This window comes from Chlamydotis macqueenii, chromosome 3, assembly GCF_036417535.1.
Source record: "Chlamydotis macqueenii isolate bChlMac1 chromosome 3, bChlMac1.mat, whole genome shotgun sequence".
NCBI lineage: Eukaryota > Metazoa > Chordata > Aves > Otidiformes > Otididae > Chlamydotis > Chlamydotis macqueenii.
The window spans coordinates 125,801,261-125,814,108 of NC_141558.1; the positions used below are offsets into that span (position 1 = coordinate 125,801,261).

Below are 12,848 nucleotides of genomic sequence, written 5' to 3' on the forward strand. Positions count from 1 at the left end.
GTGAGGACAATTTCTGCGGGAGAAGCTCAGTCCCCTCCCACTGACTCGCTGCAGCCCCAGCTCCTGCTAGGCCTCAGGTGGAAATGCAACCAGCCCTTCCCAGCACACCGGGGAGCAAACGTGCGAGAAGTCCAGCCGTGAACACAGGAACCCCTTCCTAACAGAGTATCTGTACTTACACAACACGGACCTCCAGTACAGCCTCAAACACTTTTGAGAGCTGCCCTTCAGTCTTTTCAGCACTGGTGCCCCTAAAGACTACTCAGTCACCCAAAACAGGCGTTACAGTGCTGGGGAAGAAAGTGATTGTCCGCAGGAGTGGCTAAAACGCTGCCGTACGGGGGACCAAGGCGGCCGAAAAGCCTGCTTGCAAGGCCAAAGGGGGGGTCTGAGGAAGCACCTGCGCTTGTCGCAGCAGTGGGCAGGATGCTGCTCTCCCGACAACAATGCTCGGACGCGGCACGGCGAGTCTCCCGTTCCCGCTCTGCCTTCCCCCCATACCCCTTGTACGGCCAGCCATCCCTCCAGCACGCGGGGACCCACACGCTGCAGCTGTGGCCACGGGATTTCCAGCCTGGGGTGAGAGGACGAAGGACCATGCGAAAATACAAAAGCCTCAAAAATTTACAGGAACACTGAGCCTTTAATATACAAACGCGAACTCCTCCAAAGCTGACGGAGCACACAAGTACAGGCTTACTTCTGTCCCAAAAGTTTTTCCTGCGGGTTTCTAGCACCGGCAGCTCTCGCCCGTCATGCCCAACCTACGTTCTAATTAAAGGAAACCCTTCCCCTGCAGAGCAGGCAGGCAGCCAGGCCGTACCTGCAGGCGTATCGGCTCATGGCTGTCCCACCTTGAGCAAACAGGTGTTGCTGTGTGAGCTCAGAGGGTAAAACTGAAGTCCAAGAGGCAGACAGGACAGCTGGGGCGTTTTTAATGCCGTGAAGGCCGTAAATCGGGAGCCAGGAGCTTTTCCCCCAGCTGAAAGCTTTCCCAACACCTTTGGCAGGCGACACACTAATGCACGTGGCCATTATTAAAAATACTAAAAAAATAAACTATTACAAAAGCAAAACATTAAAAACTAATCATTTGGCTTTGATCCATATAAGACACAGACTGGCTGTCCCCGCCCCATCATAAAATATTAACACCACGTACACGAATTTACACTTCAGATTGTCCCCTGAGGGACGACTGAACCTGGTAAGCTTAAGATTCCCAAGAAATCCTGAACAAAAGTTGGGGTTTGAGGTTTTTTTTTGTCTGTGTTCCCTCAAATTCCGGCCTGCCCAGCAGCAGTAAATGCTACGCTGTGGAGAACTCAGCAGCACTCACTGGGAAATTCTGACCCCAGCGTAGCTGCCGGCCAGGCTGGCGTTTGGGCTGAAGAGCAGGTCCCCAGGCGACAGATGTGACAGACTTGGTTAAATATGCTACCAGCTCCTGATCGCCAGGCGCTGCTGACTCATCTGCCAAAGCCTTACTGCCTCTTTGCCTGGCCCTCGGAGCGCGTTTCCAAGGCTCCACTTCACAGGTAGGTGGTAATTCCGTAGAAAAAGCGAAGCAAAATGAGCATTTGCCCGTGTTCGTATCGCTATCCCGAACGTAGCAACGCTTCTTAAAAAGGGGCATCCTCCCAGTTCCCATTTTCACCCGAGTCACATCCATCCCAATGGATTCGTTTGCAGTTGACTCCAAATTAGCAAACCTGAGAGCGGTTTACTGCTGCTGCGTAGCGATGTATTGAACTGATGACAAGGTTCTCATATGCAAAGCCCTTTTTAGACCTGGTTTCTACTCATTTTCTCTGTTTCTCCTTAATCAACTAAGCCCTTGACAGTACTAATTAGATAATGTTACGGGGGAAATTGGTGCTTTAAACGACAGGTAAGTTACACTCGGATCAGTGCTGAAAAGTTAACTTATTAAATCAACACAGCCTGAAACTGTCCATGGCGTAATTCATCACTGATTGCAGTGCTGGAGAAAAATAAGGGCCAAATCATCTATTAAGTTTAATACAGCAGAGAGGGAGGGGGTTTTTGGGTTTTTTGCCCCTCTAAATTTTACTGTGAAATAATTTTTGCTTGCACTCTTTGAATTGTACCTCTCCCGTAGTACTGGACTGGTAATGATGGCTTGCATTCGTTGTGTACTTGTTAGGAGTAAATAAAAACTCCAACCATTATCCACTTAACCGTAATGCAAAGTGTGACTGAGCTGACACGATTAGAGCTTTGCAAAGCCTCAAGGAGAACAAGAGGTTGATTACAGCAACGTTGTGGAGGCAGAAGTAACATCTGGAGGCAGGTGCTTCCCTCAGAACAGAAACAGTTCTGTCCTGGGATCTGTCTTTATGTGGTTCTGAAAATTGCTGCTGAAGTGAACGGGTTTGTGCCACAAAAGAAAAAACCAATGTTTCAAAGGAAAAAACAGTTAGATCTAGCAAAATTACCATCCAAATCCCGAATCATCCATGCTTCTACGACTGAACAAAACTATCGCAAAAAGAAATCCCGTCAGAAAAATCTTAGCATAATCTCAAAAAACGTATAGACAAAAAACCCTCTAAGAAACTCCTGGCCAAGGATCCAGCTCGTAACTTCTACAGAAAATACCTGGTAAGCAGGCAGCGTTAATATTACTCTCTCAGCCTCACCAGCCTCGGAATAGCTAGAAACTCCCTGACAACCCCATCCATCCGTATCGACGCTATCTTCCACCAATAAAGTCAACCAACACTGGCTGGCTTTACTGGGTCAACAATGAAGATAGTCCGTGGGTGCGCTCCGCGTCCAGAACGGGCCCACCCACAGAACACATCCACTCAACTGCAGACGTGAAAAACCAAGAAAGCAATGCAGAAAATGTTCCCCGCGTCCCCCAAAACAAAGGCCTGCTTTGTACTGTTGTGTTCTGAAAGAAAGATGCGATTTTCCAACTCCATGAGAGACAATGATGGGAAGCAGTATGCACAGCAGAGCTTACAATAATTATGAATCTGGTTAATCATCACCCTTGTCTCTGCTCTCTACTCTTATTTGCTCTTGTAAATTCTCTAGCTGGTGACTAACTAGAAAAAAATTACAAGATAAAAAGGATGATTTATTAATCCGAAATGCCACCAAAATCACATAACATTTGCTCTTCTCCTGAAAGAGGGTAAAGTTCTTCCACATCCCCTCAGCGCCACAGCTGAGAACTGAAAACTCGTCATCGTGTTTGCCTTTCCTGCCTTCTCTGCCTCACTGACACAGTAGAAACAGCATCTCTCCTTATCTACGCCAGAGAGTAGGAAAAGACGGGTTTTGCTGCAGATTGTTCTAGAGTGTAACGGGAAACGGTTATTTCTATCATACTGGACAGTTTGCAGAACATTAATCCTGAAGAGTTAGCTGGTTTCCCTCCAGTTTCTACCCGAGATGCTGGAACACAGAGAGAAGCAGCCCACACACTGAGCAGAAATTAGCGTGCCAAGTTAATTACCTCTTCTGCAGGTATTAGCGGGAACAGAACCATTCATCTTACAAACCCACCATTTCCTGCAACTGTCTCAGAAGAAGGTGAAATAAACACAAATAAAATGAGATCTTCTCTTAAGTAACATTTCCCTTTCAGGAAGCACTTCAATTTTTGTGTTTAAACTGGATTTTAGGTCAGTGGCAAACAGCGTGGGCTTGGAAGAGCCAACGCAACTAAAACGTAAGGAAAAAAAGGCATGATGAAAAAGTAAGAGCCGAGGATTTGATTACAGAAGGGTCTGTTCACACGTTTGCCGTTGGCCACGTCCAGGCTGAGCTTCCAGCAGCTCCACACCGCGTCCCAGGCGCGAAGCTGTAGGTTGCGACGCCTGGGACCAAAGCAGCACAAAACCTTTGGGAATCGTTTCACAAATCAGGCCAGAATATCAATTTATTACTGAAACCGGGTCAGTTCCACCTGTTTTCGGGTTTCAGTTTACACAAGTCCCAGATTAACAGGAAAGTTGACATGACTTTCGTAACGGCGTGTCCTTGCTAACTGCAACACTGGAACACTCGCCAGGAGAGCCCGCAGGAAAAAAAAAAGCTACATGAGCCACTCATGTTTCAGAGAAACCACCGTTTTTGTGGCTTCGTATTCCAGTCCAAATGGGTTCTTCTGTGGACTGCTCACAGCAGGGAAGCCGTCCCTGAAAATCTGTAAGAACCACATTCACAGGTTTTGGTTGCAGTCCATGAAATGCACTTGGTTTGCTCCCCGACTTCGACAAATAACCCTGAAAAAGTCTACTAAAACCAAGCCTGGTGCACAGGTACACACTTCACGTACTCGCTTTCTGTGAAATTTTGGCATGAGAACACTTCTTGATTTTCATCCAGAAAATTCTTTATGTGTCTTAATGTGCTTTTTTAGAAGCTGGAATTATTTTCATTGCCTCTCCCTCCCTCCTTTCCCCCTCTATCTGAACTGCATCTATGTTTACACATAGGAGAGAGCGAGAGATTCCCACCCTCCTTTTTTCTTTTCTTCCCTTTGCACAGTTTCCTTTTTTCCCAGTTTGACCATGAACACAGAACATGCGCTGTTGCTACACCATAATCACTCAGGCATGAAAATTCCATCTCCTGCTACTCCCGAGCAAAATGGAAATTGGGTGAAAACAACAAGCAGAACACACTGATCTTTACAAATCTGCGTAACTCAGTATTTATTTCTCCTATTTCCCTTGCTCCACACAGCTAGAGCAGAAAGCATACAAACTATATGAATGTTTGCAAATACACCCAACTGTGACCAGCCACATCCACACGTGGTCAGCTTAGGGCAGAGGAATAAAAATGACCTCTCCGTTTTGCCAGTTCTGTAACCAGAAGAGCTTGAGCCCCTAAATTAGAAACCTCTGAAGTTAATTGGGCTCTGTACAGAATTTTAGATCCTCTTATACCCAAGCACTAAAGTTCCAGAAAAGCAGAGGTCGTACAGGCTTGGGCTGATCCTGTAGTTCATTCAAAATGCGAGAAGGAAAACGTTAGAAATAAATGATTGGAAATGTTTGGTTTTGTTTTGGTTTTTTTTAAATATATATATATATTAGATGTAGAAACATGAGCCGAAAGCCTCATTTTTAGAGACAACATAAGAGAGACATCTTTTTGTTTATTTTTAAAAACCTTCTTTCATCAAATCTCACCCACAAGATTTCCCCATCTGGGAACCGCCTCTCTCTGCAAAAAAAGCCTAGAGATCAACCAACAAGTACTACCTGTCTGAAACTCCTGAGGTTATTATGCCAGAGGAAACCACATTTCATTTGTATATAACGTACAGAATAAGTGTAATAATATATCATACACTTCTATGTACAAACACCATCCGCGTCGGACACCTATCTGCCTCAAAGGCTTAAGAACACTTAATGGAAGCAAAACTTCAAAAAATCATCGTACGACAGACAAAGCAGTTGGGAAAAAAATAGCAGGGTTTGCATGGCTCACTAGAAGAGTCCAAAACCACCAGGAGGAACGCTAGAAACTGAAAAAGTGGAGCTTGGCAGTGGATTTTCACCTTCCTCTCTACTTGTCTGGTCTTCATCCCCGTTCCTGTTCTTTTTGCCTCCTCGCCACGGAGGCAATTTGGGTTTCTCTCTCTCCAGGATATTGCCTCAAGATAAGAATCAGAGCTCTGATCGGAGAGAATGATTTCACCACTAACCTTCCCCCACCAGAAGAGCTCCAAGGCTAACAGAAATCAGTAAACATTTTTTAATCCTGTGTTGAACCTCCCTTCGCAGTATGCTCTGCTAGACGTTATTTATACTTCAGGGAGTGCTTTCATGCAGTATCCAAGTAACAAATAGAAGGAAAAGTGCAAGGCACATTGCAGATTTGGCTGAATAAATAAAACAAATACAGCAACATTGCTAGTTAGATGCTAAAGAAACGAGACGAGAACATTCTCTTCTGCATACGCATTTTTTGTGGAAAGACTTATTTTAAATTATAGGCTGATGATTAGGTTTTGAAATGCATCCACAGCCAACCTCATCCCTGATAAAAATAATAATTTTTTTAAAAAGTAATTGCCATTATTGGCACGTAGTTCTATAAACAAGAAATCCTTTCCATTAAGATGACTCAGTAAAATATCTAAAAACAATCTCATTATTTCAGTGAAGGGTCGTTAATAGCTATCCCATGGTTTTTCTGTATTAAATATCCCCAAACTTCAATTCCAACAGCAAAGACCAGAACAGTTTTTTCACTCTTCAGGTTTGCATGGTCTCGCAGAAGCCAAGGGAGAATCCCAGTTTGTACCAGCTGACAATCTGGCTGGTAGGCCTCCTCCAAAACCATCAGCTTCATGATTTTCTCCCTTGTGCCTGCCTTAGCTCTCGCTTTACATGGAGGGCAACTCACAGTGAGTATTTGTCCTGTTCTGAGCAGCTGGTGCGGCCAGAGCCTTTTACTCCCTTCACAAACCCCACCCTGCCTCTCCCCTGCTCCAGCCGCCGCAGAACGCTGCATCCCACTCATCCCAGCGCTGCGGCCAGCCAAAAGCATGTCCCCCCATGCTTTTGCTCTTCACTGACGCCATGGTGATGAATGGATGCTGAAAACTAAACCAGACAGAAGCGCGCTGTGCTGGGCCGGTCTGGGAATTACGGCATGGTTCTCACCTAAAACGAGTGCAGGTAAGGGAGCACACTACGAAAGCAGGTGCAGTGCCAACGTGTCCGATACTCAGGAATGATAAAGCAGATCTACCTGCCTTCAGGATTGCCCTCACCGGTATTCCACTTGTAACATCCTAAAAGCACGTATGCACACAGAGATCGATGGGTACAGGTCCACTGGCAATGTGCTGGGCTCTCCTGCATGCACATCCAACTCGATATTGCTCAGTCTTGAAAGAATTTAATCAGAGATGTAAAATGAGTGCAGCTGTCAGACTTTCCAGAGTGGGGCTGCCAGCAGCTGCTCCTCTCCTGCTCCCTCCCAAAGAAGCAAAAAGCCGATCTTTCCAGCGCCGTTTGTCCTGCCTGGGCAACGTGTGCCGGATTACAGTTATTCATCAGGGCGCAGTCACTTCCACGCATCACTCTGTTACTAATTAATCATAAATACTATCCCTGAAGCAGAGAAGCTTGCACAATTGCAGAAAACTCCCCAGTTACATTCTGCAGAACTTTCATTTTTCAGAAGCTGGGCTCTATGCTCAGGAAGCTACACTGGACCACAGAGCTGGTATCTCATCAAACCCCAACAAATCTGACTTACACCTCCACCCGACTTGCTTGACTCTAAAGAGAGAGCAAGCAAAACCCCCAAATTATGCGTAACTGACACCAAAAATTACGTTACTATAGCAGTGAGATTCAAATGACCTCTACAAATTTACATTTTTGATGGGACATCATTGAATACCAGTTGTTCACATTTACTTGAAAGTTATTTCATGTATCATAGATATACAGTGACGCTTCTTTTTGAGTCAGTCCACTGATGATCTTTAAAAATAAAAATGCTAAGAACTAAATACTATTTATTGTCTGGTTTCTGCTATTTGCTTTAGAAATGGCTCTCCACCAGCAACTCTAAAAGCAAACACGTTAATCAGCAGTGACAGATGGGCTAAGATTTTTCTTCTTTTATGCTGAGAGCACCGTGTTCAGCCACAGCCAGGTAAGTACAGCAGTTTCTCCGCTGCCAGGCTTTCTCCCTTGATGCCTGCATGACACAGAACGCACAAAATGATACTCCTGTTTTTAAACGCCAGCCTCCTACAGATTCTGGCGAAGTACTGCAGCTTAGAAACCACAGTTGAGCAATTGGTCCAGAAGGAAAGCACTGAGTGAAGTCAACGCTTGGAAAAGCTTTTCTTGAAATAATTCCATCAGTTTTTATCTGGGCAAAGTAAGACTTTTCAAAACACACCCTTTCCTGCTCACCTGAGTAAGTCTGCATTAGGCCTCTGGCTGCTAAACAAAACCACGGGCTAACAGCCAGTGCTGAGAAGATGCACCTGCGGTTGCGTTGCTGTAAGGTTTTTATTTCTGTTTAGTGTCAAGTGAATCCTTCACATGACCTTCAAACGTGATTTACAAGCATCAATATACTGCTGAGCTCTCCTTCCTTAACCACTGGCTGCTATTAAAATTAGCGCACTGACGGTCAAGTCCCAGATAGCTCAGGTACTGGATATTCACCAAATGTGAGATCATTCTCAGTATGCTCTTTCAAAGCCAAGAATAAACCAAAGGTTTCTCCTCTTAAGCTCTGAATGTTTTTTTGTCCTTTTTACTGACTTGAGACCTGAAACTTCATCCTGACCATGCAGATTTTTTCTGTCTTTAGTGTGTACTCAGAGCGAAACAGCAGAAACTTTGCTACGCGGGATACGCTAGAGAGGAGGGACAAGCAGGTGCACGATACCTGAAGAGTACTAAAAGCGGGATCTTCCTTTTCGTTTTTTTAGGGGGTTGTTCTGACATTCTGCACTGGAGCTGTGGGGGGAATGACTCAAATATCAGGGCCAAAAGGGCTAACAAGCCCCACTGCAAGTTTTCCCTACCATTTTATCCTGAAGAAACGGGTATTCTGCTATACTGAAAAGAAAAGCTTTTCAATAACAGTTTCAATCGTTTTCCCCTTTGGCTTCCAGGAGAATTTAAGCTCCTAGCCCGACCTCAAGCCTTGTTTCTCTTTGTGCAATAGAGACAGCTACGGAAAGCTGTGTGACGAAGGCAGTCTCCTTTCCTGTAAGGTTCACGAACAGCGGCGTGCGGCACTGACAAGTGTCCTGCCCTATACACAGTCACGCAGGTGGAGCTGAGAAAGGAATGCAGAGCTCCACCTGCCCTGCGCTAACAAGATATGCCTCTGTTATTTCACAAACTTTGAAACTATTTCCAATTCATACGCCAGACAGCTGACTCACAGATCTTCTTCTCAGAGGACAAAAGGGCAAAATACAAATGAGCAGAAAAGCCAGTAACTTTAGCCAAGCATTTTTTACTACTGAATTAGCTAACTGAAGAAATGTTAAGTTTTTGAGGTGATAATTCTCATAGTATCTGAAAACATCATCTCAGACGGTGAGCATGGTACATCTGAATGTCACAGTTCCAGACCGAATGACAAATTCTGCTGAACAACTGAAGTGCTCAAGGCTTTCGTAAGAGCTCTATGCACCAAGGTGCTGCATAGCAAATCTTGTTAGCTAATGGTCGCTGGCAGACGAAATCCAACACTCGAGGGTTTGTGAATGAAGAATTTTGCACAAACATGATACCTTTTTAGCTTCTACAGAGTCGGTAGGATTACCTAGTCTTCCAGCAAGACCTTCCGAGGAACCGCAGAGAATAAGGACAGGTGAAAGATGATTTCCTGCAGTGGGATATCTTACTTGGCGAAGCAGGGATCAGTTACCTTCTCCTCCTATCAGTTGCAGAGTGAGTTAGTTCAACATGAATGATAACCAATCTGGTTGCATATCCCTTCAAATCTGGATCCTGATTGAAAGCCGAGTTTCCAGGTGATCTATTTGTTTAAAACTGAAACAACCCTCCACATTCTGATTTTCACGGTATACAGACAGCTTAAATAATAACAGTTATCAGCTGCTGTGCTGACAGTAGTGTTTTTCTACTGTTATTACGTTAGACCTGCTTTAACTGAGCTTTTCTCCACTACATTGTCTGTTCTGATCACAGAATATTCTGACCACCATCTTCCACTTTGCTCTCTAAATATTTCGGCATCCCGCTGGAACATGGAGCCATTATGATTCTTTCTAGAACAGAGCATCAGACTCTGGCTACAGAGCTTGCTTCTCACCTACTCTCTACTTGAAGTGTAACCCAGTAAACTAGAATCAATACAAGATGGAAGCTTCCCAGAAGAGGCACTTCACAACTCGTTGAAGAACGTGGACAGAAGCTGCTTGCACCACCAGAAAGATCCATACTGAGTATACAACCGTTCGTCAGGCAGCGCGAAATGCCTACAGCTGCTCTACTTCCGAAAACAAGTTTGATCTTATAGACGGAGAAGAAAGAACCAGCGCCTGGTCTGCTTGTTTTGAATCCTCTCATACTCAGACAAGGAGACAGTCACATTTACGGGGTTTAGAGCCCAGAAGAGCCTCCCGGTAGCACCCAGCGTGGCTTTGCGTGCAGTAGCAGCCACAGGCTTTCACGCAGTGATTATCGCGTCTGACCCTGTGACAAGCAGCTGGATTAGAGTACACCTTTCCCGAAAGAGCCTGTCTCGATTTAAAGAGTACAATGACAGAGATTATTGCTACCCCAGCTCCAGGCTGCAGCTGTTTAAAACCTAGAAGTGCCTTTCTGGGGAGATGCAAGGGAAGATTGCCCACCAGAGAGCACTTCCAAAAATATATGTTGAACGGGGCCAGCAGTACCACAGCCCAGCCTTTAACTGCAACCTTTGATTTGCAGTACAAACCTCTCTTCGTTCCTCTCGCCCGCATGATGATTAGGCTTTAAACAGTGCTGCAGCGGTGCGGTATGCTAAGCCAAGTTTTGGCAGCACTCAGCATTCTCAACACTTACAGTAGAGAATTACAGGTATGAAGTGTATAAAATTAAAATAACTATGAATAATGCTTATTAAGAAAAAAAATAAATATCTCATACTCTGGGAAAATGTTTAAATATGCCTCTGAATTGAATCGAGCAAAATTATTTGCTTTGACGTTGGTATTTGGTTTAGGTTATCTAAATAATTCAAGTACTTTCCTTACGTTACTTCTCCTTGAAATAAGAGTTTCATGTTTATTATTCATTACTTAGGTGGGGAGCTCTGCTTGCCATAAAATGAAGTAGAACAACCAACTGCAATAAGGCTAAGATCTGGGACCCAGACGTGGCTAATGAGCTCTGTACTAAAAGCACTTCCCACCCAAGAAATATAATATAACCTAAATCACTAATGTGGCACAAATAAAATACAGTTTCCTCCTCAAACAAGATCAAACTATTAAAAAAAAAAAAATAAAGTCAAGATTCTTCTCATCTACCACCACAGGCATCAGCCAGGCTGCCTCTCACCCTGCTTAGCACAGCCCTGTTCCAGGTCAGGCATTTCACCTGTAATTTCAAAGGCACACTGATGAGAGCCGCTGTAATTAAAAGTCTTCTAAAGATAGCAAAATTCAGCACACATCCTTTCGCGAGCAGCTCCATTAAGTCGATAGGATTACTGTCCTCAGTAAGAGTCATACGATCTGCTCTCTGCCCACCTGCGTGAACTACTTTATTTCCCTGCTGCTCAGCTCAAACCCGATCCCGCCCTGTGCCCGGCACGTAAAAGTGTTCTGCACCTAATGCACTCCCGCAGCCGGCATCCAGAGGAGAAAGGGCACGGCGCGCTCCAGAGGCAGTCTCATCGGAATCACAAATTAAACAGATGATACCTTTGTCTCCATACAGCTAATTTAACAAACCTGCTTCAACACGTTACAAAGTGTTGGGTTTAAAACTGTCCTTGTAACTAAAATTCCAGCAGCAGAAAGCTCAGCACATTTCGAGCTGTTTTCCACGCTTACGGTATGTCCCACGCTACCGAGGCATTTTGTTCAGAGGTCAGGAATGTGGGCATGCTACCATAAGAGTCAGGAAATCATTTACAGAACGCAGAAAAATTGCTTTGCAGGGCAATGCCTCGGAGCTGAGAGGACATGACATAATCTCCTCGCTGCACAAACAAATTTGGTTAATGTACAGCCCTTAATACACAATAATAAAATGTTGTAAACAAAAAAAAAAAATCCAATCACCTTTCATTTCTCTGCTGACAAGAGTGTAATTCAGCAGAAGACAGCATGTATTTGAGAAGCTCCGCTTCTCCAGAAACATTTGTGGTTTCAGTATTATTTACTAAATGACAGCTACCTCCATCTACCACGTTCTTCCGTTTCAGGACAGACGAGATGCTTTGAACACCTCCAAATTGAGATATTTTGCATTAGAATTTTGTTATCCTTCTGGTATTCTCCAAATCTGGAAACCAAAATCATTGCCAGCCACAAAAAAAAAAACCAATCAAATCAATTTGAATGCACAGTCAAAAAGGCTGATATCTGATGAGACAGAGAAGGTGAGAATCAGAGTCAGTACAACCTTCTAATTAAAAAAAAAAAAAAAGGATGAAATCTCTGCCCTCCAATGCTTACATCAACTAAGTCTGAACAATCAAGCGTTTGCAAAACATCACATATGAGCACATCCTGCTCATGAGACCATCATGTCCCACTAATGTCAACGGACAAAACAATCTCAAAAATTGTTCAAACTCCACTTGACCTCAGGAAAATTTCAGCTCCACCTTACCAACGAGGTGTAGGCACTGAAGACAGACAGTGTCCCGTACTACCACACGCATACAGCAACAAGAGTTCTGCTCAGGTGATGAGCACTTACCAGCTAGGGCCTTGATGCGGGATCGTTCAAAGAGTCGAGCAGAACTATTTTCATTGTCCCAGTCATCGACGTCCCAGCGGTTGTTGACATCGCTGTACTGCTGTTGGATTTCAATGTTGTCATAATCTGTCGCTACTGTTGTCGTCATCCTGAGCCTTCTTAATCTGTTCTCACCATCAGATCCTTCTTAAAAACCTCTGTAAAAGAAAAATACATAACAATAATTAGGACAATGTACATATACTGGAAGAAATAGCAAAATTCAAGCTCAAGGCTTCTGGTTTCACTGATCAATGACTTCTACTCAAAGCCTAGGTAAAAGCTCAAGAACAGGATAGATACCAATCAGTCCTTCAAGAAAGCAACTGAATGCTTCAAGTCTTCTTAAAAAATGAAGCACTTCACAAAAGCAAGATTTCA

At 44.3% G+C, this 12,848-nt stretch overlaps 1 protein-coding gene across 1 annotated transcript in view; it reads right to left on the bottom strand.

Moving 5' to 3' along the window:
* SPTBN1 (spectrin beta, non-erythrocytic 1) overlaps positions 1-12,625 on the bottom strand; it is an 80,408-nt gene extending 67,783 nt beyond the window's left edge. Inside the window, exon 1 of the mRNA XM_086744169.1 lies at positions 12,429-12,625. Within this exon, the coding sequence (XP_086600295.1) occupies positions 12,429-12,576 (148 nt within the window). The 5' untranslated portion in view covers positions 12,577-12,625. The remainder of the gene's footprint in view (positions 1-12,428) is intronic.
* Between the last annotated feature and the right edge of the window lie 223 nt (positions 12,626-12,848).